The sequence below is a fragment of the Scedosporium apiospermum genome (assembly GCF_000732125.1).
Source record: "Scedosporium apiospermum strain IHEM 14462 chromosome Unknown SEQ_SAPIO_0090, whole genome shotgun sequence".
NCBI lineage: Eukaryota > Fungi > Ascomycota > Sordariomycetes > Microascales > Microascaceae > Scedosporium > Scedosporium apiospermum.
The window spans coordinates 499,945-526,985 of record NW_015971791.1 but is presented as its reverse complement, the minus strand read 5'-3'; the positions used below and the strand labels follow the sequence as shown (position 1 = coordinate 526,985).

The window sequence follows — 27,041 nt, the reverse complement described above, 5'->3', positions numbered from 1 at the left end:
CGAAATGCGTGCTTGGAAAATTAATTTGCCGACATTCATCCAGTTTTCGGACCTCTCGCCTTCTCCAGGCTTCTAGAGGAACATACGACGGCTCGACTGAATCCATTTCCCCATCATCCATCCATCACCGCCTTCCTTATCATCGGTGATGATGCAGGTCGCACCCTGCATGTGGTAGGTTTGCTCCGATATTTAAGCAATTCGCGTTTTCGTCTCCAGCTAATCCTGACTCTCCCCCGCTTTTCTCCGACATCCAGCGAGTAACCTAGCCTCACCCATCTTCCAGCACGAATATCATATCGCATCAGTCACGCCCGCATCGTTAATTCCGAATTTTTGCGGGATAACCTCGCCACCTCGCCGACATGTCAACTCCAGGGCCCATGGCACTGGCTCTAGCCAGGCCAGCCCTCGGCCCTTCCATATCATCCATTCTTTTACGTCCTCTCGGCCAAAGGCTCCCTGTTCATCTGGCAAGATGGAATCGCGCCGCCCTTCAGCCTTCTCCTCAGTCCCGCACGCTCTACGTGCCACGCACCCTCCTTCCGTCCTTTTCTGCCAAAGCCAACTCCATCAACCCGCGCTTCGTCCGATCATCATCTCCTTCGGCAACTCTTGGACTCAGATTCTCATCTCAGTTTACGACTCTTCGCACCGGTGACTCAATCGGCATTTCACGAAGCCTGCTCGCTACGCGGGAAGCCACAGCCAATCGGAACCCCAACAGCGCCACCGCCCAGAATGCCTTTTACCAGTTGCTCCTCAAGGCCGGGATGCCGGCAATCGTCGTCGAGAGGTACCAGTCCGGCCTCTACGCCTCGAACGAGGCCGCTGACGCTGCCTACGTTCGCGCGCTTGAGATGCTGAAACAGGGTGTCGGAGAAACCGCCTCTGTCGGCGGTGCGTCATCGCAGTTTGGCGTGCCCAGCAACAACAACCTGACTCCGGAACAAATGCAGGCCGTCGCTCAGGCCGTAGCCGCGCGCATGAAGGGAACCGATATGGCGGCCTCGACTGGCCAGGGTCTCGGCTCTAAGCAAGGTCCGCTTCACGTGGTTGTCGAGGAATCCAAGGGTTCGGTCCTCTTCCGGTGGATCAAGACGCTGCTTTACTTTGGTCTCATTACCTACATGTGCATGGTGGTCGTCACGCTTGCTGTCGGCTTCTTTGATAACCTCGACGTCTACAAGCGGGGCAATAAGAAGAGCCAGGGCGAGGTCAGGGCCGAGACCCAGAAGACGAGGTTTTCCGACGTCCACGGCTGTGATGAGGCCAAGGAGGAACTTTTGGAAGTTGTCGAATTCTTGAAGAATCCCGACCGGTTCTCGACTCTCGGTGGAAAGCTCCCCAAGGGTGTACTTCTCGTTGGCCCTCCCGGTACCGGAAAGACGCTTCTTGCTCGAGCTGTTGCTGGAGAGTCTGGTGTCCCCTTCTTCTACATGTCTGGCAGCGAGTTTGACGAGATCTTCGTCGGTGTCGGCGCTAAGCGAGTTCGCGATCTCTTCACGGCTGCCAAGGAAAAGTCCCCCTCGATCATCTTCATTGACGAGTTAGACGCCATCGGTGGAAAACGAAACGTCCGCGACGCAGCGTATATGAAGCAGACCCTGAACCAGCTTTTGACGGAGCTCGATGGATTTGAGCAGAATACCGGTGTCATCGTCCTCGCGGCTACTAACCATCCTCAGCTTCTCGACAAGGCTCTCACCCGACCCGGTCGTTTCGATCGTCACGTCGTCGTCGACCTTCCCGACGTTCGCGGCCGCCTTGCCATTCTGCAGCACCACGCCAAGAAGATCAAGACCGCCCCCGATGTAAAGTTCTCCGTCCTTGCCGGTTTCACCTCTGGACTCTCCGGTGCCGAGCTGGAGAACATTGTCAACCAGGCCGCCGTTCGCGCTAGCAAGGCCAAGGCTTCCGCCGTCACAATGAAGGATCTTGAGTGGGCCATGGACAAGGTCATCATGGGTGCCGAGAGGCGATGGGTCATTTCTCCCAAGGAGAAGCTCATGACTGCCTACCACGAGGCCGGCCACGCGCTCGTTCACCTTTTCGCTGACAAGCCGCCCAGCGAGCTCCACAAGGTGACGATTCTCGCCCGTGGTCAGTCGCTGGGCCACACGGCGTACATCCCCGAGATGGACAAGTACTCTTATACTCTTATGGATTACATGACGCATATCCGGGTGGCGCTAGGTGGTAAGATTGCGGAGGAGTTGGCGTTTGGTCCTGACCACGTCACCTCGGGCGTATCAAACGTAAGTTGAGAGAAAAAAACCCGCCTCAAGATGAAAAAAAAAAAAATGAAAAAAAAATTTATATGCTAACTTGCTGCTCGCTTTATAGGACCTCGAAAAGGCTACCAAGGAGGCTTTCGCCATTGTTGGCCGCTTCGGCATGTCCTCCAAGCTCGGCCCCATGGACTACGCCAACAACTACGAAAAGCTCAGCTCCGAGACGAGGGCCGCGGTCGAGACCGAGGTGCAACGACTTCTCAGCGAGTCCGCCGAGGACGTCAAGACACTTCTGAGTTCCAAGCGCAAGGAGCTCGATCTGCTAGCCAAGGCGCTCGTCGAATACGAGACACTAGACAAGCGGGAGGTAGAGCGCGTCATCCGCGGCGAGAAGCTGACGGGCCGCATGCCGGCGTCGCCCAACGGCACCATGTCGGTGCCCGTGCCTGATAAGCCGGCCGTTGCGCCGCCTCCCCTGCCCACTGGGCGGCCGACTACGGGCGAGACGACGGAGCCGCCGCCGTCTGTTCCTGCTCCTTAGTGAGGAGGTTTTGGAGATGGAAACTCTCGTTTTTATGAGCGAATTCTTTTTTTGAGTCTTTTTTTTTTTTGCGCCTTTCTTTTGTGTTTCCAGTCACCAACAAACGAGCAACTCTGAAAACCAGAGCAGGAGTCCGGGGATGTGGACATATCCAACACATCATCACTTCAGTGGGGGTTCCGGCATTTTCTTTATCTCGTCCACTTGTCCACTATGGGAAGGCTTGTGTGTAAAACGGGTAAACAAACAACTGCATATAAGGAATTGAGAAGAACAAAAAAAAAAGGGATAAAAAGGAAAAAAAAAGAGACGGAAAATACATTCTCTGTCCAGAAACTACATTTACCCTTCCCCTTCTCCACTCTCTCGCTCATGAACAGAGCGTCAAGCGGTTCGTTGGCTTGAGGGGGGAGAGGGGATTACTAGGAAGAGAAGGAAAGCGAAGAGGGATTTGTATAGTAAACTTTTGGGGGGATGGCAGAAAAGAAGAAGGAAAAAAACATAACGCTTTGCATCTTGCATTGGTTTGTTTCTGTTTTTCTTGTCTCTTTTTCGCCCTTCTTCTTTTTGCGTTTTCCTTTTGTGTTTAGACATTAATGGAAATAAGGGGATAAGCGGTAGTGGTTAGCCAAGGAAGGGATGGTGAGATAGGAGGTGGAGGTGTAGGACTTAGGGACTCTCCAATGATATGAAACTTTTTTTACTTGGTCATTTCTTTTCTCCTCTCTTCCTTCGTCGAGACGAGGTTGGCTCGAAGTTTGTTGATGTCTTTTACTTTTATCATCGTCGTGTGTTGATATATGTCAAGTTAAGGGTCTAGATCGATCGAGTCTTATCTCTCGTCCTTGCAAACTCCCCTACATCCCTACAAACGAAATAGCAGAATGCGAACCATGGAAGAGGAGAAATTGAATTATTATTCCGTCAAACATGACAAGAAGAGCAGGAGAAAAAGGTATAATCTGATATAATAACAAGAAAAGAAAAGAAAAGAACAAAGACACCCTTTAAACGCCAATTTCCCCACTTCCTCGAGGAATCAAACCCCGTTTCCCTATTTTCCGAACCTTCCGTAAAAAGTGGCCTGGCTTCTGTTTCGTTTCTTCTATGTGTTTTCCATTCTTGTATGATTAGATGGGTATATGAACCGTTGGATTCCCCTACTGTGAAACGAGGATGTAAGAGGTGGTGATGAGAGGATGGGGCGGTGATGGGATGAGAGGAGAGAGTAAAAGTATCAGAATGGTTGAGAGGAAAAGAAAAGGGAAAAAGACTCCGCGCTGTTCCGTCGGCACCTTCTTAAGATCATTCTACACTTATCACCAATCCCTGTTTGACATGTCGACTTCGCCACTACTAAGTAGACGGCAAGAAGCACGGACATCATGGCCCGTAGCTGTGAGAACCTCTGTAGGCCTTCCCTCCAAATGATGATGGCAACAATGTCGGGTATAATGATCAAACAAGCTCAAAAGATCTTTTCCCCTCCGCCGCGCGGACAATTCGCATCAAATCAAGTCAAGGCCAACAATGATATTTGCCACTCCAGCTTAAATGACGACTTTCAAGAGTCGGATATGCATTGCGGACAGCTCTCCTCAGAAAAAAAAAGAGAAGAAGAACGTTTCAACTCTCCTGGGTATCATCAACCACTCCAAACCAAGCACAACAGAAAAGGAGAGAGAAATCAATGACAGAAAAGAGACTCCTCAGAAGAATGAGGGCTTCGTAAGCACCCGATACTCCACGTAATCCTCCCCATCAATACTGATAATCGTCCCCTGCGACACGAACCGTCCCTGGAACGGCCCCGTGGCTTTCCGCTCGTACTTGACGCCATTGTAGATCTTGGCGTCGTCCTGGCTGCTGCTCGGAGCAGCCGCCTTCGCGCGGTGCGCCTCCTGCCTGGCCCAGACGTTGTTGAGGCGCGCCATTTCGTCCGACTCGTGCAACGGTACGCGGCCGCTGCTGCTACCACCACCACCACCGCCATTATTAGTATTGCTGCTGGCATTACTGTTGTTATTGTTGTTGCTGTTATGATTGCCGTGATAACCGCTCGACGATGCGAGGTGGCCATTGCTGGGGAGCACCGCCTCGTGGCGGACACCCTGCATAGGCGTCGAGTGACCCGTGGAGAGCGCAGCGGCGGCAGCCACGGCGGCTTCCTTGGTGGCGGCGTATCGGTCCTGACGGAGCTGAGCGGCTTCGGCGCGGGCGATTTCACGCTGGGCGATATTGCTCGTCCTCTCGACAAGCTCGGACGTCGCGCGATGATGATGATGATGATGAGTCGCCGAGGAAGAGGATGATTCCTGGTAGTTGGGGCGTATATCGCGGGTGCGGCGCTGGGGTAGGTCGGCATCAGATCCGGCGTTGCGGTACTGGAGTTGTTGTTGCTGCTGCTGCTGCTGTTGTTGTTGTTGCAGCTGTTGTTGATGAAGTGGATGTTGCTGCTGTTGTTGCTGTTCAAGTATATGTTGCTGATGGTGGTGGTGGTGATGGTTGTTTTGATGATGCTGGTGGTGAAGTTGTTGCTGTTGAGACTGCAATTGCGGCGGTTGCTGGTAGCTGCTACGCACGGGTCGTGTCTCGGCCATCATGCTAGAATCGTCGTCTCGAGCAGATCTGGGCATGGCGGCGCTGGTGTACCCGCGGAATCCGGCGGCGACGCGCTCGCGGGCGTAGCGAACGGCGACGTCTTCGTTGACCAAGCGTTGCTGCTCCGACTCGTCGCCGCGGTCCATCTGGTACTGTCGGACACGGCAGTACTCCTTGACCTCGTTGCGGTTAAGACCCTCGAGGGCCGGTTCAAACTGGACTTCGTCGTAGTGGATCCAAAGGGCGCCGGCTCCGGTGGGGAAATTTCCATTCATGTAGCGGCCGTCACGGGTCTCCCGGACAACCTTGACGCGGAACATGTCGTTCTGGCCGAGGATACCGTAGACGGCGTGGCGGTTGCGGACATCACGTTCGCTCGAGCCCTTCCAGTATCCGACAAGTACACGGGTTGGGCGGGTGCCGATAAGGGGGTCGTGGGGGTCCAGAGAGAGGATAGCGTTAATGGCGGCTTCGCGGAGTGAAGGGCTCGAGGAAGAGCCGGGCACAAAGCTCCCCGACGTCCTGCGGCGCTTCGCAGAGTTGTCGACGCGAGCAGGGGTAAGTAGCGTCTCGGGGACATTCTCGCCATAAGCCATGGGAGCCGGGGGTGCGGTATCAGGAATGGGGTTCGCTTTGAGGCGGCTAATGGCTTCGGCACGAGCAGCAAGATCGGCCTCGGAAAAGGCTTCCTTTGAATCATCGGCAGAAGTCATCTCGGAACGGACTTTGACGTACTCCTTGATGTGGTGCTGGTCGAGGCCCACGAGATGGTCGTCGAAAACGATTCGCTCGAATGTAACCCAGCTGCCTCCGGGGCCGGGGGGAAGAGGGTACTCGGGCGGGACGGGTTCCCCAAACCGCGTGGTATTTTGAATTTGGGTGCGAAGACGATCTCGCACGTCGATGAAGCCGACGACAGCATGCCTATCCTCAACACTGGGAACGCGAGAGTCCCTCCAGTAGCCTAGCACGACTCCCTTGATGCCGGGACCAGTAACCGATCGACGAACAATCTTGGTACGCCGGGGTTCTAGCTCCTTGGAAATGTCAGTAGTGACTGCACGGTCGGATTGGTGGTCATGCTGACGACGGGGGGGACTGTCGGGAAGTAGAACGCGTTTGGTGCCGCGGCGGGCATCCGTTGGGCCACGAGAAGAGGTGTCATCCTGAGGTTCGCCGTCGGTGTCGGGGAAGTGGGAGTATGGTGGGTTAGACGAAACGATATTATTCTGCGAGCTGACGACAATTTCGTCGTGCAGAGGGTTGATATTCATACTGCTGGGAAGGCTCGGACTTTCGCTGGGAACAGGGCTCAATTCATGATCACTTGCCGTGCTTGGGTGATCCAGAATTACAGTATTGCTGGTCGGAGGAGGTCTAGACAAATGGGTTAGACTCTGAAAGAGGAAGAAAGCGGGTCGGCTGCAGGTTTCAGTCGGCATCGACGAGTCGATGAGAGGGATGACAAAACTTACAGACTAGGGTCTTCTTCAACAGGGACAGGGGACTTGACGGGCTTGACGGGCTCGGCAGGGTCGTCGCGGACGCCGTCGGCCTCGAGCGGCGGAGGAGTCTTTGTTGGAGCTGGAGCCTGTTCACTCATCCTGACTGACGCTTGTGCAATCAGAAGCAGAGAGTAGAGATGCTGGATATCTAGAATGGCGATCATGGTTAGAACAAGTGGTTCTTTGATGGAAATGGCTTGGATAATGTAGAGGTTCTGAGATGGAGATGGCAAGATGCTGCAGTGTAGTGTTATCTTGTGTCTAGACAATGATAGAAGTTACCTTTACTGAGTTTTGTGCTGGAAAGAGCAGGGAGGGCGGATTAGTTCCTGAGATGGAACAGGACTATAATCTGCTGTTAGTTAAAAGGGTGTCACTGAAATGTATAAAGCTGGATTTAAGATGACGGCTTAGAAGTAAGGTGTGTACTTAGGGGTGACAAGAGTTGGAGAGATATGGCGGTGGGATGTAAAGTAGAAGTTGGGTTAAAAGGAGAAAGAAGAATGAGAGTATGAGAGCGGACGAGGTGGACTGAGGGAGATGTGGGAAAGACGATTTGGTTAAAAAAAAAAAAGGAAAAACCAAGATAGACAGAGTGAATAAGGGAACCAACTTATTCATTGCGATGGGCGCAACTAATCAGTTTCGATGGTTGTGACGATGCAAACAGGAAGTCGCTAGGCAGTTTGTTACAATACACTGGTACTGGAGTAAGAAACATGGACAGCTCCAAAGCAACTGTGAACAAGTGTGATTCATGGTAGTTTATTGCCCTTGCTAGCCCTTGCTACCGACTAAATAGCACAGCTATGGCAATTCAAGTGGGATATAGAATAAAGAGGCGCAATGAGTTGATGAGTCAAGTGGTGGTGCAAGGACAAAAGGAAGAGTGAATAAAACATCCATCAAACTACTCGACGCAGTTGTCTCACTCAATCAAAGGTCGAGGTTTGAGAGTTGAAGAAAGGGCTCACGAACTACAAGGGGGCATGTCGCGGTGTATCAAGTCGAGGTCCTTTTTCTCTGGTGGCAGTGGTGGGCGCAAAGAAGGAAGCAAGGCTGGGGATGGGCCTTGAGAGACAAGATGAAAAATGATGCAGAAAAATTCGAGATAGCCTCGATGTGCAGAGTTGGGGATGAGAAGACCAGAGCTGGAACTGCCGAGACAAAACGCTTGTGCTGTGGTGATGTTGGATGGCAACACGGGAAGAGAGAAAACGAGCTCAAGCTTACCAAGTCACAAAGTTGAATGGGATCCAATGATAGATCGGACAAACGTGTCGTTTTGATTATTACAGTTGAGGCTGTGAAGAGTTTGATGGCTTGGAAGTGGTTGGTTGATCGATCTGAGAAGGGTAAAAACTCAAAAAAAGTTGACAATCAATTACGTGTTGTGTTGTGTTGATCGGCATCGAAATTTCATCAAAAAAGACAGGCGAAAACCATCGAACGAGGGACGAGAAAGGATGGATAAAAAGGGGAAGGTTGCCCGGGTCAAGAGCCAAACGTCAAATGTCGCGATCGCGAGACAACGAGAGAGTGAGGCTCAGGGTTAAACGAGGCTCGTTTCGTTTCTGGTTTTGAGTTGATGCCGCGTCGGGTTGAACGTTGATAATGGAAACAGGAGAGAAGAGCGAGAAGGAGAGGCTGAGAGCAGGTGGAAGCAAGTGGGAGTTGTCGTGAAATGGGAAAGGAACGGGAGAAACGGGATCAGTTTGGGAGGTTGAAAGACAACGGATCAAGAGATTGATGAATTTGGATTGATTCGATTGATGTTGACTCTATTGGGTGATGCACCAATGCATTTGATCAATTTGATCAAGTCACTTGCGTCAGTGGTTGAGGTCGCGGTCGCGGCAATCGTCGTGGCAGTGGTGGTGGCAGTGTAAAGTTGTTTGACCAGGAGAGCAAGTTGAGCGGCGGTTGCGAGCGATAAGGAAAAAAAGAAACTCTGAACAAATAAACCTGAGTCGCGGGAGGAGGATCAATCAAATCAATCAAATCAATCAAATCACAGTTGCCGTCGCAAGTTGGTACAATTATGGACAACGAAGAGAGACCGCAAGTCTACAAGTGTCAAGTACCAACCCAACCCAGGTTGCCTTGCGAGGTTGGTCGGAACTGCCCTTTCGCTTCGTACTTCGTAATGTCGCAAAGATCAACCAAAACTGGAACTTGAAAATGGGTCTGGTTATTTCCCTCGTGCGAGGCGCAGGAAGGAAAGAACAACAGGGCACTTGGCACATGCTATGAATTATGAACACATTTGACAGTTGAACCCGAAGCTCCTGCCTGTTTCGCCTCTAATACTTCGTAAACTCAAAGCTACTTGACATATGCCAAGGGTGCTAATTAACTAATGAATAATAATTTCGCCAGCAATTTGCAGAGACAGGAAGGTACTGGCATTCGACCTTGCCGTTGCTGTCAATTGTCAATTGATGAGTCGTGTACCAAGTACTCCGTAATCATTGTTCCAAGTCCAAAGTAGCAATTTGAATTGTCACTAACCGTGCCATCGCCTCGCGCCATTCTTTGTAAGTAGTTCCAAAGGTTCAACATTACAATAATCTTTATTTTGATTGAACATTATTAAGAGGCTCTCGGGTTCAGACAATTCAACTTTTGACAAGGGCTCAATGTTGAGCAGAGCACGCCGACTCAAATGATCTATTAGCTGAGGCCTTCTCTTCGGACCTCTCAAAGTACCCCCGAACAATACAAAGTACGAAGTACACTCATCTCGTTCGCCGAAGACAATCCCGCCCTGCCCGACATCAATCGAGATCAACATTGGATGGAAGTCGCAAGCCTCCAACTTCGGGGAACAAAGTACCTCGGTACCAGCCTGTAATAGCCCTACATAGTCCTACGACACTACTGAGGTACACTACAGTAGCCCATGACCCCATGACTCCAGGATTCAACTGCCAGATGCTAGCCGCCAACATCAACGCTTGTTCGATCGCGATTGCTCAAACGAAATTAGCACAGTACATGTACAAAGTATAATATTACTTCGTCCTCTTCGTACCCTCTTCCCCGTATACTTCGTCCATTCCCGTTTGTCCATAGTTTATGACTACACGAAGTACGAAGTAGTGTAGTGAACGTGAAGCTGTGGAGTGCTTTTGCACTATTTCCGTACACACGCCTGCCTCCAACGTCAGCTGAAACTGCTCGGCTTCAGGGCGCTTCCATTAATCCCTGTCCGCCTAGCAAACGAAGGATCATTAGCTTCATGTTGTATGCAGTGTTAATTTCTTCCTGTCTCCTCCATCCGCGATCCCGCAACCTCCTTGCGAAAGCGAGAAGATATTGAATGGCACTACCTTTTGTGACATTTGATCTCACCACTGAATACTCTGAATACCGTGAGGATCTCGAAGAGAAAAGAATAAGATACTGTGAGTGCATGTGAGGACAGATATCATCCTGAAACGAGAGAACACGTCAAGTACTCCGTACAACTTGCCCCGAGCCTCAACAGCCCACCCGCTGATCAAGGCTCATCCTCATTGGATCCAGCTTATGATCTTATCCAACTCGTCGGAAGGGCGGCAAGCAAGATGTAGCATCTGGTGGTAACACTCGAGCCAACATGATGAACCCTGCGATCTCTTTTACCTTTTTATCACTTTTTCCCTTCTCCTTTTTTCCCCCTAACCTTCGACATGATACTCTTCAAAGTTGGTCTCAACCTGTAAGAACTCGGGATTAGAACTGAACGAGATGTCGTAATGAGATTATCTGGTGTCCCACGGAAACGGCAAAGATACCCAGAATAAAGCACATCAAACAAAAACGTAGAATACAAAGTATTGTTCCGGAAAAAAAAAAAAAAAAAAAAAAAAAAAAAAAAAGAAAAAAAAAAAAAAAAAAAAAAAAAAAAAAAAAAAGGCAAATCCATCAAACCCTCCCCTTGCGCAATTCTGCAACCCAATGAGGACGTACGACATCCAACATCACATCCAATGCCGCACAGCCATGGTCCGATAAAACACTGCTTGTACACGTAGTTGTAAATGTACATCCACATTCCCTCACGGAGACGACCAACACTCCGTTCTGGCGATGCCGAGCCAATAAGCGCTACGCCACTGGAGCAAACGACGCCCACTTTTGCTTCCATAGGCCCGAGGAAAAGACGGGGAGTAGTGTAGTTGTGGTAACTTGGCTTGGTGTAAAGCCCGTTTGCGCAGGAAGCAAGAAAGGGAAAAATAAGAAATGAAAATTAACATTAAAAATCAGAATGGAGAGACAGAGAAAAGTCATATTAAATAAGTTCTAGGAAAATTCCGAGGCATCATGGATTTCTGGGTGAGCGTCTATTTTCTATAAAAGTCTATCCTTTTTTTGTCCCCGATCCTATGAACCATGTACAAATATCAAACAGAAGTGGACCTTGTAACGACGGTCCGGGTATCTCACATCGCACCTCTACCAACTCCATCATCGTAGAACCTCGCAATGAATTGAATTGCCCACCTCACAATCATCATCAACCACCCCTCTTCCCACCTCTCTTACCTCCCCGCTTCCCTCCACGCTTCCCACCCCCCTGACCCCCTCTCTTTGCGGGCCCCTTCCTCCCCTCAGCAGCACCGCGCACCCGCGCATCAAACCCCTCAAACAGCACCTCCTCGCCGAACCCGGCATCACTGAACCGATTGAAACTAATAATGCCGTGGTCCACCACCGCGATGAGCACGTTACGGTATCCGTGCTTCAGGCGAAGATGCATCTGACCGACGTTACCCGCGGGAACCCCCGGTTTAACGAGTGGAGGCGGGTCATAGGGCGTGCTCTCCAGGAGAGCCGTCATTTGCTCGAGTGACGGGAAGAGCGTGTCGCGCGTGTCGACGACACAGACTCGGAAATCGGGCGGCGGGGGGGCGCCTTTGCGGAAGGCACCCTCGGCCTTCCAGACGTGGTAGTGGATCCGGTAGGGATCATCGGGGTCGGTACGCTCAGAGCCTCGTTTTGATGGTAGGTGTCGCGGGATAACGGAAAGCTGTTCGAAGATGGAGTTGTAGGACCGGTAGAGACCGGGCCGGACTAAAGGGCCCAGGGGAGGTGGGACGTGGCTCTGGGAAACCGAGGGAATAAGCGATGCCAACCATCGCCAGAGAGTCCACCCTGGCTTATCATCCGTGGAGGTCGACGTCTCCGGCTCGTGCTTGAACCCTCTCCTCACGGGCATCACATGGAACCCGGCGCGCTTCAAAGTAGAGTAAACCTGAAACCTCGCCAGCGGCACCTTTCCCCTCTCCCCAGGCTCCCCGATAAGCATGGCATACGCCCCCTGCAAACTCAGCGGAAGTCCAATCTCGTACTCCTCATCCTGAATCGGTGTAAGGACGGACTCCTGAACCTGTCCGCCGCCTTCACCCACTTCCTGCGGCGGAAACAGCTCCTCAAGCTTCCTATCAGGCCACCAAATCTCCATAGTCCCCCTCTCCAGCAAAAACAGCGCCTCCTCCGGAAAAAGCCACGTCTGCCCCGAAGCCGCACAAGTCCTCTTCACCCCCGGAACCACCCTCCCCAACAACCTCGCCGGAAACCTCTTCGTATGCTCCACAACAACCACGCGATCCTCCAACAACAGCTCCCCGGCCACGGCATCGATGCGCTCATTCCCCTCACGAATCTTCCTCCCCTCGTCCCCGACCCACCAATCGGGAAAATACCACGCCCGCACCCAGTTCTCCTCCGTGTAGTGCCTCTCGTAGCTGAGGACTTCGTCCATCACGCGCCGACTCGTCTCGAGCGCGTCGTCTTGCGCGCGTGTCCCGTGCGCTTCGAAGTCCTTTTCGCCTTTGCGCACTTCTTGCGCTGAGCGGCCCTTTTTGCTCAGCATCGAGGCGAGGATGCGGTAGTCGGGGGCGCGGTCCTCGTTTTCGTCGGCTTCCTCGCCCGCTGAGGGGTGGGCGGGGCGGAGGATGGCATTTTCGTCGTCGTCGTCGAATGCCATTTTCGGTCTTTGGTGGAGGTGGTGAATGGGGAAATTTGTAGATGGATATCGGGGATTTTGAGGGTGGATTCGATTTCTGTGGTGGTTTTTTGCAGCTCTGTTTTAAGCTTCGATTTTGAAGGCGTTGTCACGTGGCCGAGTACGTGCTGTCGCACCCCACCCCCGCCTTATTGTTCTGGACCCTGGAGATCCCTGTCCATAAGCGTTCCAGGCAACAGAACCTCACCTGGCCTCGTGGCACTCACATCAAAGAGAGAGTGCTGAGATGTTTTATCAGACGTGGCATTTCACTGATCACTCAAAGTGTAACAAATAGTCTAAGCCACAGATATGGCCTGTCTTGTACCGCCTGACGTGTTTTGAGTCAAGGTTGACTTCCCAACTGACAAAGACAGGACACATCACAGCCTCATCGAATGTCCTCGAATGTCCAGTTACAGTATAACTTTACCCAATCAATATCGGAGGAGTAGACTCCGTAGCGAAGTGCCGCTGCCAGATGTACTTATGTTGGTTGGCGGAGATGGGCGGAAGGTCCCCGAGTAGGTCTCACGAGCCTCAGCCTGGTCACCAGAGCGGGCGCTGAGCTGGCGAACGGGCGAACAGGAGGCGAACAGGCGAACGGCCAATTCGGTGAAGATTTCCTACGCAGATGTGCAATCTCGATCTGTTGGTAATCTTCGAAGCTCGTGTATAAATTTCTGGGTTCTGTTCCCTCAAAACCAATTTCTCTACTATTCTATTAGTACAAACGTCTCATCTTGTTAAGCCCAACCTGTGAATTCACTGCTTTTAGACGAAGCTATTCATAAACATTTACTTCATCATATTTGCTTCTACTCAAAGCACTAATACTTGCTATGGCTCCGTCAACTGTTCCCTGCCCCAATTGCGGCATCATCATCTCTGCCACTCAAGAGTGCCCTTTGTGCTAGCGGAAGAACCAGAACGGTCGACCATGTAAGTAAAGTTTTTTACCTTCAGCAATGAACGACGATGAAGCTGACCGGAAAGGTACGGCGTCGTTCAGAAACCGATCTTACTCTCGGGTCTGTTTGAGAACAGGGGGTCGAATCCGTTCATTTGGGATTACTTGCAATATCCGTTTTGCGTTTGAGCCGGGAAAGGGTTCGAACAGGCCCTTGCCACCGACAACACCCATATTCCGCTTAGAACGAGGATGCATCCATCAGGTTTCTGGTCAGGAACACCAAACATATCGACCAGGAAACTCTATGATTCCTTTCATGATGGCAGCATTACCCACTTCTTTATGGCATACATACCTTCAAACTAGGAGAAGCCCCATACCTACCTAGCTAGGCAGGCCTGGCGACCAGACAGTCGCTCTGGCCTAATGAAGGATGCCAATGAACTGGAAATCAGTGTACCAAACTTCTCAAGTCTCTCAGCGACTGTATCTGGGCTGCCAGAGGGGAAAAGAAGTGGAAGCCGGGGTTTCCAGCCCAACCGACCGTCTGTTCACCAGGTTATCATTGACTGGCGACACAGGTAATGTTGCTGCTAGGGTGGACTGGGAGTGGAGGAGGCTTCTATACTCCATCAAAGCTGGAGTTGACGTTTTACTGGAGGCATAGCGCTTGGGTTGATCTAGGGGGAGAAGTAGATTATAATAAATGACTTGATTGACCCCATCTCTTCGGATCATTAAAGTGGTAGAGTCCCGCCCTCCATGCCAAACAGAAACATTTCCTGCAGTGGTGCGAGGACCCCCTCTTTAGTTTCCGATCGCCCGTTTCTCTTGATTCAGAGGCATTTAAAAATGCAAATAGCCCGAGTATCTCTCCATGTTTGAATGTAATCCTCGAGAGGAGCAAAACGAAAATTGAAAGAATGGGCAAAAAAAGAAATTGTGAGAGCTGCAAGGATCGAACTTGCGCGGACAATGTCCATTGCGGATTCGGTATCTAGGTTTAACCTAAACGCAACGCCTTAACCACTCGGCCAAACTCCCGACGATTTGTTATCCAAGCGCTTTCATTTTCCTAATTATCTAGCTTCCTGTACTAGTTTGTCACTTGTGCCTTCCACATGCTGGCTTTTCCTTGCATCTCATTCTCCCCATAGGAAGGTGGGGGGAGAGGTGGGACAAATCTTGTTGAGCGGGGCAAAGATACTTTGGTCAAGGTACCGGTTGCACCAGTGTTTGTCCACAGTGTGAGGTTCCTCTTTGGTTGTTTCAGTCTGGTGCCAAATCACAACTGGCCGCCCAGCAACCAAACCAAGAGAGAAACAGCAGCTAATAAAGCCAATAAACACCATCACCAACACCACGGTCTGTCTGAATATCATAGATCTAGCACCTTTACGGCATCTTGAAGGCGACATTGTATTTCTACCTGAATGCATTGCGAATAGCATTTCTCGAATCAAACGTTTCTCTTCTCACCGAGAGCCCATTCAACACGCTTTCGAAAGATACCCCGCTAGACAGTTGTATTGTTTGTTCTCCCTGCTCCTCAGCTCCCTCATCCCTGCGGCTGAATCATTGCCCCCGGCTTGCCACGACGAGCGAATGCAACAGATCGAATCAAGGATAAAATTGACCGTATACTTCGCATTCGCAGACGACCATCATAATGAGTTCCTTTCTCACAACAGTGTTAGTGCTCCTGACCTAAGACGCCTGGCACACGCCCAAGCCATCACTGCCCGACGCTTCAGCGGCCTCTAGGCTCTTCTTCCCTCTCACTTGTGCCCAGCCTATATACACTCTTCGCCGTGCGAGAGAAAGCACTAATCCTTGACCGACACGCAGAAACCAGCGGACACGCAACCAGTTCCGACCCCGAGCTCCCGGCCGCGGCGGCACGACGAGCCACCAGCTCCGCCAATATGCAGAAGCTACTCTCGGAGGTGGAAGCCTACGCAAAGTCGTCAAGCTACCCGAAGGCGAAGATGAGAATGAATGGCTAGCTGTGAACAGTAAGGAGCCGGGACTTCTTGGGCGCGGAGTTGAGAGAAAGAGAGAGAGAATCTAACGTCGAGTAGTGGTGGACTTTTACAACCAAATCAACCTCCTCTATGGCGCCATTACCGAGTTCTGCTCCCCGCAGTCCTGCCCAGAGATGAAGGCGACAGACGAATTCGAGTACCTCTGGCAAGATAGCGAGAACTACAAGCGGCCGACCAAGATGTCTGCGCCGGCGTACATCGAGCAGATGATGGGTTGGGTGCAGAGCAATATCGACAACGAACAGGTTCTCCCGAGCCGGATCGGTATGTTGGAGAAACTCTCTTTGCACCTACAAGCATTTTACTAACCCACCTCGATTAATAGGAGTACCGTTCCCCAAATCCTTCCCCAGTCTCGTCCGCCAAATATTCAAGCGCATGTACCGAGTTTACGCCCACATCTACTGCCACCATTACCCCGTCATTCGCGAGCTTGGTCTGGAGCCCCACTTGAACACGAGCTTCAAGCAGTATGTGCTCTTCATTGATGAGCATAACCTCGCGAGTGGAAAGGACTTTTGGGGCCCGTTGGGAGATTTGGTGGATAGCATGCTCAAGAGTGATTGATGCAGGTTTCATCGTGTTGTTTTGTTGGAACTTTTTCTCTTGTTTCTTTTGGCCTGGCGTTGGGAGACTTCATGTTGTTCGTAATTTTGTTTTTCGCTTGGAGATGAGTACATGATTGTTGCGCAGAGAAATAGGATTATCAGAGAAAAGACATTGTGCAGGTACACGGTGATAACTGTTTGGAAGCCCCATGTTTCTGGCGTTGCTCTTCAGATGCGAATTAATTCAATTGAGGCTCAATCATCCAAGGCCTGAGCTTTCACCAAAAACACCCAAAAACAACCTTGCATCACCCGGCAATTTCCGCATTGTTCCTGGATCGGAAGCATTACATAACCTAACCCAAGAGCACCAAGAATCCATGCCTCACATCCCAGGCATCAACCCGTTTTGCCGAGCAAATCCCATTTCCGAAGCACAAACCGGAGACAAGCCTTTGAAAGCCTCATTCAATTGAAACTCCGTTCCCTTGCCCATCCTCGCAACACCTCGCCCCCTTCGTTTCTCGTCCGCCCTCCCAGAGACAATAATATCCGCCGCAATGTTCTCGAGACACGCCCTCATCCGATCCGTCCGCGCCGCGACCGCCCAGCGGGTGGTGCCGATGCAGCTCAGGACTTACGCCGCGGCTGCCGCGACCGAGAACGTCAGGGCCCCCGTTGCCGTTTTTGGACTTGACGGAACCTATGCCACTGCCCTTGTAGGTCGATTCCGATAACAATTGAAAGGAAGATGTTTTCCGGATGGTCATTGGGGGTTTAATTGGTGTTCTCCGAGCATGGATGGCGCGAGGAAAAATCAGCCTCATGTAGCACCGGAAAAACTCATGATGATTAAAAAAACGCCTCAATTGGTTCTAACAAGAAGAAACTCAACAGTACACCGCCGCCGTCAAGACCTCCACCCTCGACCCCACCGCCCAGGCCCTCGACACCCTCGGCCAGATCGTCGCCCGCGACGTCAAGCTCCAGAACATCCTGGCCGCGCCGACCCTCAAGCCCGAGGACAAGAGCGCCATCGTCGCCGAGCTCGCGAAGCAGGCCGGCGCCGGCAACGAGACCGTCAAGAACTTCCTCGAGACCCTCGCGGAGAATAACCGCCTCGGACTGCTCGGCGGCGTTTGCGAAAAGTTTGGAACTTTGATGTCGGCGGCGCGTGGTGAGGTTGAGATGCGTGTTACCAGTGCTCAGGTATCGTATCGCCTACCCCTAGGGATATGCTGCTAGGTGTTTTTAGGAGGACGATTGCAATGGAGAATGGACATGATGCTAATGAGGGGGATATCTTTTAGCAATTGGATAACAAGACCCTCAACCGCCTCGAGACCGCTGTTGCCAAGTCTGCGTACGTCGGTGCTGGCAAGAAGCTCAAGGTTACCAACGAGGTATGTCGGCCTTTCATCCTACTCTCTCTCTCTCTCCTCTCGAGAAGAGGAGAGAGAGGACATATATGCAACAACTTCCCTAACACCCGCTTTCTTAGGTTAACCCTGACATCCTCGGTGGACTCATCGTCGAGATCGGCGACCGAACAATCGACCGCAGCGTCTCGGCCCGCCTCGCCAAGCTCAACAAGCTCCTCACTGACTCCCTGTAAAAAGCGTTTGTATACTCCTCGAACGAAAAAAAGAAATCCTCTTTGTTGATAAAGCCTAAATAAAGAACCTCCGGACCACAGTGAGTGGGAGGTTCTTGTCCTTGACTTATTTTTTTTTTTTTGTCATTTTCTTTTTCCTTATTCCTTCGATCTAGACTTGCTCCTCCCCCCCTCATCGTCTTGATTTGGTGTGGAGTCCCAAGCTGGAGGACGAGGGGGAGCGGAGTGAAAGGAATGGGGAGAAACGTTGGGAAGGAGATGTGTGGGCTGTGAGGGTCTGTGTGCATTATGGGTTCCAAGAATAGAATGCATCTTCTACCAACCTGGTTTGCCCGGTATCATGAAATGAGGAGTGAGAGATTGTGTGCCCAAGGGCTGCTCTATGCGATGATTCACAGGTCCCTTGTGTGAGCCTGTAGGACAAACGCTGCTATTGTCCTCTCGAGGAGAATTGCAGTCCCAGACCCCTTGAGCTGTTTATTGCCTTGCGAATCGCCATGTCTCTGGCGAGCATCCGCCATTCCTTCATCTCCTGCACAAAGACGGTTGAACCCTGGACCGTCAAGGCTTGATCTTCATGGAGAAGCGCTTCCAGCGAACGCTCCCTCTCGCCTGTGATGTCTTCGGTTCTCCTCGGGGATGACCGCCGACGTGGACGGATGAGCGCAGACTTACTCAGGGATCAACGAGAACTGCCATCGTTCGACAAGCATCCATGGTTCCACTGTCAATGACTGAGATGTGTGTCCGAGTTACAAAGGAACGATCAGGACTTGCTCCCAGCATGTTGGTGGACTTACTAAAGCGACATGACATCGAATGCCTTCAAAACATCATCCTTGGGCAAAACCCATAACCTCCCCCCCGTTTCCCTAACCCCCAACCTAACACCATCCCTCTCTAAGCGTCGAACGAGCGTCACCAAGTCCACGAGCTCTAGAATCTCCCAACCACTTCGAAGTCCCCCCCCCCCAAAATCCCACCCTCACCCACATCGAACGTAGATCACCCCCAAAGCCACCTGAGCATCACCACCCATCCAACCCAGCAAAACATCTACACCCACAAAAAGAACCCAACACACCCAACCCATCCTCACCCCCTCCCACAAAACCCTTACTCATCACGCTTCTCCCCCTCGGTGAACAACCACGGTATAGTCCCCCAAGACCCCCCTACTAGTTCGGCGATTAACCCACACCCCCCGCGGGATCTCAAACCACCCCAAAGCAAAACGGGAACCGAAGCCTCTCATCCCCAAGAGAAGAGAGAGCCATGTGCTCACCTTCCCCTTCAAGCATTACCACTCCCCCTTGCCGTAACTGCAAGGTACCAGGCGGAAATCCCGCAAAAAAGGCCTGATAAAAATTTAGAGTCTTCACCGAAGACCCGCGTGGGGGGGGAGAGGTCATGGAGTACACGGTCCGCGCCGAGTTAGCCGTCCGGGAATGGATCCTTTCTTTTTTTGTGTTAGGTTTGGCGTGCCGTTCGAGTCGGGACGTTCATCCAACGTTGATATTGCTGCTTTCGTCAATCTGCATGGCCGTTTCTTACAGGCGCCAAGCCGACCGCGATCGAAACCGTCACCGAGCACAAGAAGAATTACCTCAAAGGGACAACATTATCTTAAGAGCCCGTATAGCGACCATGAACCAATAAACCGACATGTTATCGTGAGTAGAGTTTTTGTTCATTCATGAATCCAGATCGGAAATAAGCCCTTACTAGAAGAGGAGCTTGCGCTATCTGGCGGTATGCATATTTCCCACCATACGCTTTGCCTTGCCTAGAGTTTCTCACTGTTTAGGGTCCCCCCGCAGCCAAGAGGCTTCCACTCTTTTGACCGAGGGATCTTAATAGGAAATGAGTAGTGTGACTACCTGCCCAACCTGGATAGATGACTGGAAGAGCTTTTCAAAAGTATCTTGAAGTAATAGTGACTTGTCATCCTGTGGCAGGAGGGGCAGGGTTAATCTGCCCCTCAGATTCCTTCTTCATCTGTGAGTGAAATCGAGGCAGAAATCGTGCATAAGGTCAACCCCCAGCGCCGACACGAGTTCAGCCACCATCATTTTGATGTTTGGGGAGTCATCAATTGTCAGATCGTGCCAGACAATAAGATCAGACGTCCTGTGGAGCGAGCCATTCACGCCAAGCCTCAGGAAGACATCATCCAGGTCTACCTCCTTCATCTCATCTAGACTTGGGATTCCAGGCATCTTCTTCGTAAACAGGAGGGTCTCACCCTCGTCACTACTCGCATCACTCCCGTCCTCGTCTGACTTATGGGCTTCTTCTTCTTCTTCTTCTTCTTCCTTCTCTTCTTTCAATGGAGGTGAGGATTCGGAAGCCTTTCCCGCATCGCCACTGGCCCCGTTCACCTTCTTCGTTTGCCCGCCTTTAAGCGCCTCCGAGATTCCCACATACGCCCCCCTGTCGAGGATGGCCAGGACCTGAGAGTCCAGGGGTTCCCAGGCAAGGGTGTCCGGGTCAAGGATGAACTGTGGCGAGTAATCAATCTTGTACCTCATCTTTGGACAGTTGTGGATGTAGAAGCCGGGATACCACCACTTATACTCCTCTTCCTTGGCTAGAACAATCTCTCTTAGCGCACCCAATTTCCCGGGTGCAAACTTGTGAATAGATTCGTGATAGAAGAAATAGACGGCACTGACACATTGAGGAAGCAGATCAATCACTCCGACGGCAACGAGATCGCCGTCTATCCGATAGCATTGATGAAAGGACCCAAGGCGTCGCTTTCTCCCGGACTTCAAGGTTTCGGTGCGCCTAGTAATTGGCGAGTTGCATAGGAAGCGAGTAAATCCGTTTCGACTGACCGATTCTTGGGTCTCTTTGTGCACCTTCATTTGGTAGTTTTCAAACACCTTGTATTTTTCTTCCGTGAACGAGTCCTCCTCTATCGTGACGGAAAACTCATGGCTCGGCGATGGAGGCGTTTTCAAGGCACCAATTTCGGCCTCGTGAATCCTCTCGGTTAGGTCAAATACATTATCTCGCTTTTTTGCCTCTTCGCGTGACCGAGGATAGAGGCGGGCTGCTTCACGCGCATAAGCCTCGCCGATGATATGCCTGTTGAATCGGTTTATAGTCTGACGCTGATCCTTCGTTGGGCAGAATAGGTCCGTATCCAGGCGGAGGGTGTAGTGGGGGCAGCAGGAACTCCGGGGATCCGGCCGGTACAAGAGACTTCCAGAACGTCTCCATGTACGGTCGAGCAGGGATTGGTAAAACTCCGGCGTCAACGAGACAGCCGAGGCATAGTAGGAGTAACCTGCATTTCCACCCCAAAAAACCCGGTCAGATCTCACATAAACTGAAAACCAACAGAGCGAGCACATGCGTTTCCGGGGACGAACAGGGAACCTTCACGGTTCCCAAAACGGGGAGGACATCGGGGAGGGGTGTGGCACAAGGCCGAGAGAAGTACAGAGGCGAGGTGTAGGTGTAAGTTTCCCATCAAGGCCAGCCAGCGCATCCTCTGTGCTGGGCCACCGTGGGGGTTAAATGGGGATGACTGACTTTTCTTACGTCCTCCTCCACCGCAATAGCCACAGTTAGACGAGTTCGTATAACCTGCAATAGGAATATTAGCAAAAAAAGAAGTCTGGGCATCAAACCACATGGGGCAGTCTGGCCTCAAAGAAGAAGGGCGAGGCGTGGATCACATAATGAATACGCAGAATGGGCTGGCATGACGGGAAAGTGTTATCAAAGAGAGAGACGCTATAGGTCGCTCGCTCGCTCCAGGCGTGGTGGTCGTGGAGCGGGACCAGCCAGAATCAAGAATCGGGCCTGCAGTTATACGATTCTCGGTGGTTATGAAACGCATCTCACTAAGAATGCGTTGTGGAAGCTTTGCGGTCTGCCAACCAGGAGCGTAGTTTAAGCACCTGATTCCTAAACACGCATTCCATATCATATCCTGGTGTGCTTCAACAACAACAAACACCTTCAACAGAAAGACAGGCGCAGATGCAAGAAATGCAACCGGTAATGGATCATACAGAATCGAGGAATTAAGCTGGGTGAGCGTGGGGGTAAGCTCTGCCCGCGATTCGACCTCTATCCCCAGAAGGCGAGTTTGCGTTGTCCACCTGATTCTAATTCTTCGCTCCCCAGAAAAGGCAATGTTTCAACACGCCGTACAGGCCAGCCCGAGAAAGCGGTAACAAGGAATCCTCAGTGCAAAGCAAGTCGAAGCTTCAACAGCAACATCATGCAACACGTCTTCGACACATATCGACCTGAGGTGAGGGTCCGCAGTGCTTTGCCACTAGTACGTTGGCCGGGAGTAAAAATGCAAACGTTTGGCGGGCCTGCATGCAGGTAGATGTTGTGCCATGAGGAGAGGGAGCAATGGTGCTTGGAAGGATTGCTTGGACCAAGAAAGCATGCAATGGAGATGAGGGGGAAATGCTTCCAGAAAAAAAGAAGAACGAGCCAACGGCGTGCTGGAGATCCTGCACGGGTTCAAATGGTTGGAGGAGACGAATGTGGAACAACTCACCAATGGGGGATATATAGGATAATGCAGCTCCAGGGGTTCGCGCATCCGCATCGTCCATTGCATCCAATACTACCCGAGCCGAGGGCAGCTAAGGTAATCTAGCGGCCTCTCGGGGTATCGACTTTCGAGACGAGAAACAAGACTCGCTTTCTTCTTAGTCGTGTTGATGTCAGCCGAGTTCCTTGTCAGTGCAACAGTGCAACAATGCCTATCAAATGCTAGTTTGAGCGAAATCCGAATGTGGGGATCCCATCTCATAGTAGTGGGGGGTGTGGGTAAGAAAAAAGAGACTGATATCAATGGAAGAGGTCAATTCGTGCCGGGAAACGAAGTCGCCTTGCCCCAAAAGTATGAGGGATGCATTGGATTAGGATCTTTTTTTCCTTCTTTTTCTTTCCCTTTTCCCCCGTGCCTGCAGATGGGATACAACAACGCATCGTGAAGGGGAGAGGGAATGGGTGCTCGTTTCCTTGCGCTTCTCTTCTCAACTGAATGGTTGGCGGGGAAAGAGGGGTTTCCTGGAAGACTAAGCGGGGCGTTCTGGAATCGGGCAATGTCGTGGTGTCTTGTTCAAGTTGTGTCCGCTGTGTCCGCTGTACAGTTGATGAAATCAGGATACTTACTGTCCAGATGCGTGAGATGAGCCTGACTTGTGGCTTGTTAGGCGACAGTTGAGCTGACACTTGATGCTGGCAGGAATGATGACAGACAACAGGCTGGAGGGGAGGGGGGAAAAAAAGCCTAGTCTCGGTGATTGCGGTCTCGTGGGCTGTCGTGAGCTGTCGTGTGCCTGTGCACAGGGCCGTTGAAAGCTCAATTTCTGATGCCAGAAGGTCCGTTTATAGCTGGCCAGGCGGGCTAGGCGGTGTGGGAGAGAAGAATGTGGAAGGGTGTGGTGAATGTGGCGACACCTGTTGAAGTGAACAAGTCGTCAAGTAGGCACCCATTAGGCTGCTGCTACTGCTGCTGCTGGGACTCGATTGGATTGGGTCTGAGGAGCAAGGATACTAGAGAGGAATCGAAAAAAGATTCCGTATTGAAGCGTTATGAAGCGGGGGGAACACCGACTGGTCGCCCATCAGGTTGGATGGCTTCTTTCTTGTGGGATAAGGCCCTAGGAAATAGCGTACTCCGTACTGCAGCATGGAAAAACGGGGGTGGGGCAAGATTCGATCAATTGATACTGGAAGAAGCACGCTCAGTCTCTGATCAATGTATCGACGAGATTGGATGTGTGCTGTTTGTGGTCGAGTTGAGCTGACACTCTGCGCCAGTTGCATTAGAGCGACTCTGAATGCCAACTCATGATCATGTACCCAGTACTTCGTACTTTGAACAATGAATGCTAACATTTCACGCTAGCCTCGGCCGGGGTTTCTTGCTGGGCATTTTGGTGGCGAAGAATCAGTCAATGGTGAAGTTGCAATTGTAGATTATAAGGAGCTACTTGAGCTGAGTGAGTTTGGAGGCATTGATAATGTAAAAGTTCAACTCGGGGAATAACTCGTAACCTCCTCTTCGAGGGAGGGTCGTTGTCATCAGATGCCATCTGCAAAAACCCCCGGTTCAATTCACATTTCGATGAATGAAGTCACAGTCAGGTGTGTAATAAACTACAGCGTACTGAGGTAAAGTAGAAGGTATAGTTTAGAAGGTACGAAGTAATGGGAAGGAACTGGCCCACTGGTCAAGTCTCTGTTCTCGCAGGTGGAGAGATCAATCAATCATGTCCTATTCTTGGCAGCGTCCCTTACATGTGCCAGCCACATCGCCTGGGACTCGTCCAGACTTGACAGGTTACTTCAAGACCCATCGGTCCTTCCATCATGCCAGCTCCTTACCTTGCAGTTGAGACAGGGCGATCTCGATAATGTTTAGAATATCAGGTATCAAGTAGTACTTAGGAGAGCTGTCCCGCTCCTCCTTCGGCAGTAACTGCCTTCCGCATCGACCTTCCGGCCGGTTGACCGTTTACTTTCTTGTATACTTGGATAGACGGGACTTAGAGGGCCCAGGCCAGGGCGCTCTTGCTGTCCCATCAATATTATCAAAGCTAGTCCCTTGCCCGTGCCTTCCGTGTATGATATTAGTGGGGCTGAGATGGAGTTGGGTTCTTATTTTGCTCGAAGTAGTGTACAATGGTATCGCGAAAGTTGAGACTGAAACTCTAGACAGAATCCATTTAACGTTGTGCTAAAAACAGGTCCCGAGACTTTGCAACACCCTGTTGAGTGTCCGTTCGGAGAAAATGGTCTAACACCATTGGCGTTAGGAGCCCCAAGGCGATTACGGCAGTGTAATAACAATGACGAGTCAATATCAACGATGCCCACCCGAGATAACTCTAGGGACTCCTTCCAGCTGGGGGAGCGACTAGCCGGAACCGTCATTGTTGAAGCATGAAGCGTTACCACTAGCTGAATTATCCACATGAAAATGGCCTCTACTGAATCTGCAGGTACATTATACCTACACTGCCAGCGAGTGAACCTTATTCCTGAAGGATCTCGATACCTCACCCCGCCGTATCATGGCTGCTCGTAACTGTCACGACGAAGTGACGATGGACGACAGGTTTCAAACACGTGCATCCAATATCCAATCTGTGCTGTTTGTCTGGTCGGTGGTGATTTATACAGCTACCCATCCTGCCGGTGCTAGCTCAGAAGCCAGGGGACCAATCGCCAGGCCAGCATTGATGCAGATCGATCCCTCCCTGCTTAAAGCCTGGCGTGACAAGGCGGTTGTACCTCTCAGGACAGGAATGTCCTGGTGGGAACAATTCGGTTTTTTCTTTTTCTCTGGTGAACGCAGGGGAGCTTTTGGGGGACAGGACAGGAGTGACATTTGGTCAATCTTCTTCCCTTCTTCCCTTCTGTTGACCCATTCCCTTGCAAGCCACCCCCAGGAAGTTGAGAGGGGTGGTGGTATGGGCTTCAAGTTGATTTGATGTCACTTGCAAAAGCGCTTGAGCTGATTCCGACGCAGTCGGGTACATGGATAGTTTCTGGTCGGGTTCCACGCGACACTTGATTGCATCTCGAAATCCCAGATCCTAGCACTCGTATCAATGTACGAAGTAATATTCTTCTTTCGCGGGTTTACTTCGAAGTGTTAGTTGCACACCCCACCACCATCATCTCGTCTCCATCCGTAGATGGGCATTACCTTGCCTCCCCCCCCCAAACGGTCTGCTGGAGATTGCTCCTCAAGAAGTCGGCAGTATTTTCCTAACCGAGTGATTAACAGTAATAGGAATTCGCCTGACGCGTATAGATTCCTTTTTGACGGATCTTATTGCAAGACCCAAGTCATATTCTTCCTACTTCGTACTTATAATTGCCACCGAATGCCAGGTGCCAGCAATATCTGGCACGCCTTCATGTAAAGTCATCCTCCCCACGCTGCACAGTCCATACGATGATCCAGAGATCGTCTAGGATAGGACAGGACAGGACAGGACAGGGCGGGACGCAGTAATCTCCAGGTACCACTACTTTCAAATGCTTCCTCCTGCCATGTAGTATGTGTTGGCAATGGATATCCAAAAGGAACATTGGACAGCTTCGTTTGGATGCTGTACCATTTTATTTTCAATTTTATTTCCGGCTTTCCCCCACAACTATGAACTAGGCAAGAAGTCTGTCCTAAGATACCCGCATCGCAACGCACCCGTCCATGCCTACATACTACACCCTGCCACATATTTTGTCACCCCCATTCTTCACACCATGCTTTTCCGTGTCGGTCTAACATTTTGAGGGTTGCTCGACAGGGTGGCGGTATAAACCGATTTGAGCATGGGGCATGGGATGGGGCATGGAGCATGGGGTCAAGCTGTCCAAGGTGCTGCCTTGCGGCTCACGCGAATATATATAACCCGTGTACTTGCCCTGAAAAATATTGCCCTCCTCTCGCTTGGTGTGTCGATGATCTCACCAGACATCATCAAGAGTGCAGCAGGCTCCATAGTGGTCTCCAGCTCCCTTGGATCTTCCCAATTCACTTTGCCCATAGCCAGATACATCCTACGTCAACTCGTTTGCCGATCATTAGTCAATTTAAATTGTCCTTCCTGAATTTCTTCGTTCCTATCTTAGCTCTACACGCTACCACTTGCCCGTCCGAGTCTCAACGTCAACTTTTTTTTCAAGTTATTTTTTTCTAACCTCTCCGTTAGCGGCGGAGTCATCTCCTGAGTCGAAACCGGGCCTACGGCATATTTTAAAGACCATCGAGAAAACTCGAGAAGATCAAACTAAAAGGCACCACCAAGGCAACAAGTGTCACGCTAGCACCTGCCGTCTCCAAGCTGTTGTTGCGCTAGACGATACTTTTGACAATTTTGTCTTCTGCTGTTGGTACTTGGCTGGTGTGGCATTGAACCTACCTGCCGCCAGCTTTGTTGGGTATGTTCAGTTCTTTTGCGCTCCTCCCCCCTAAGTCCGGGCCCGAATGTTCGACCCCCCTAGCCAGGCCGGACAATGGGTCCATTCCTTTGACATATGAATCATAA

At 51.2% G+C, this 27,041-nt stretch overlaps 5 protein-coding genes and 1 pseudogene across 5 annotated transcripts; 3 read left to right on the top strand and 3 right to left on the bottom strand.

The window, feature by feature from the left end:
* Positions 1–365: 365 nt before the first annotated feature.
* SAPIO_CDS4014 (Mitochondrial inner membrane i-AAA protease supercomplex subunit YME1) lies at positions 366–2,775 on the top strand (the record flags this gene model as incomplete). The annotated part of the gene is made up of 2 exons (XM_016786673.1): positions 366–2,258; positions 2,347–2,775. The coding sequence occupies 2 exons, from the start codon at positions 366–368 to the stop codon at positions 2,773–2,775; spliced, it is 2,322 nt and encodes a 773-aa protein (XP_016643649.1).
* Positions 2,776–4,484: 1,709 nt separating this feature from the next.
* SAPIO_CDS4013 (uncharacterized protein) lies at positions 4,485–6,979 on the bottom strand (the record flags this gene model as incomplete). The annotated part of the gene is made up of 2 exons (XM_016786672.1): positions 4,485–6,753; positions 6,852–6,979. The coding sequence occupies 2 exons, from the start codon at positions 6,977–6,979 to the stop codon at positions 4,485–4,487; spliced, it is 2,397 nt and encodes a 798-aa protein (XP_016643648.1).
* Positions 6,980–11,382: 4,403 nt separating this feature from the next.
* SAPIO_CDS4012 lies at positions 11,383–12,855 on the bottom strand (annotated as a pseudogene; the record flags this gene model as incomplete).
* A 2,600-nt stretch (positions 12,856–15,455) lies between these two features.
* Positions 15,456–16,398, top strand: SAPIO_CDS4011 (uncharacterized protein; the record flags this gene model as incomplete). Its single annotated transcript, XM_016786671.1, has 4 exons — positions 15,456–15,478; positions 15,635–15,801; positions 15,868–16,095; positions 16,157–16,398. 4 exons carry the CDS (start codon positions 15,456–15,458, stop codon positions 16,396–16,398), a joined length of 660 nt encoding a protein of 219 aa, XP_016643647.1.
* A 541-nt stretch (positions 16,399–16,939) lies between these two features.
* Positions 16,940–17,994, top strand: SAPIO_CDS4010 (uncharacterized protein; the record flags this gene model as incomplete). The annotated part of the gene is made up of 4 exons (XM_016786670.1): positions 16,940–17,098; positions 17,277–17,588; positions 17,690–17,782; positions 17,881–17,994. The coding sequence occupies 4 exons, from the start codon at positions 16,940–16,942 to the stop codon at positions 17,992–17,994; spliced, it is 678 nt and encodes a 225-aa protein (XP_016643646.1).
* Positions 17,995–19,988: 1,994 nt separating this feature from the next.
* SAPIO_CDS4009 (Arginyl-tRNA--protein transferase 1) lies at positions 19,989–21,356 on the bottom strand (the record flags this gene model as incomplete). Its single annotated transcript, XM_016786669.1, has 2 exons — positions 19,989–21,289; positions 21,344–21,356. The coding sequence occupies 2 exons, from the start codon at positions 21,354–21,356 to the stop codon at positions 19,989–19,991; spliced, it is 1,314 nt and encodes a 437-aa protein (XP_016643645.1).
* Positions 21,357–27,041: the final 5,685 nt, after the last annotated feature.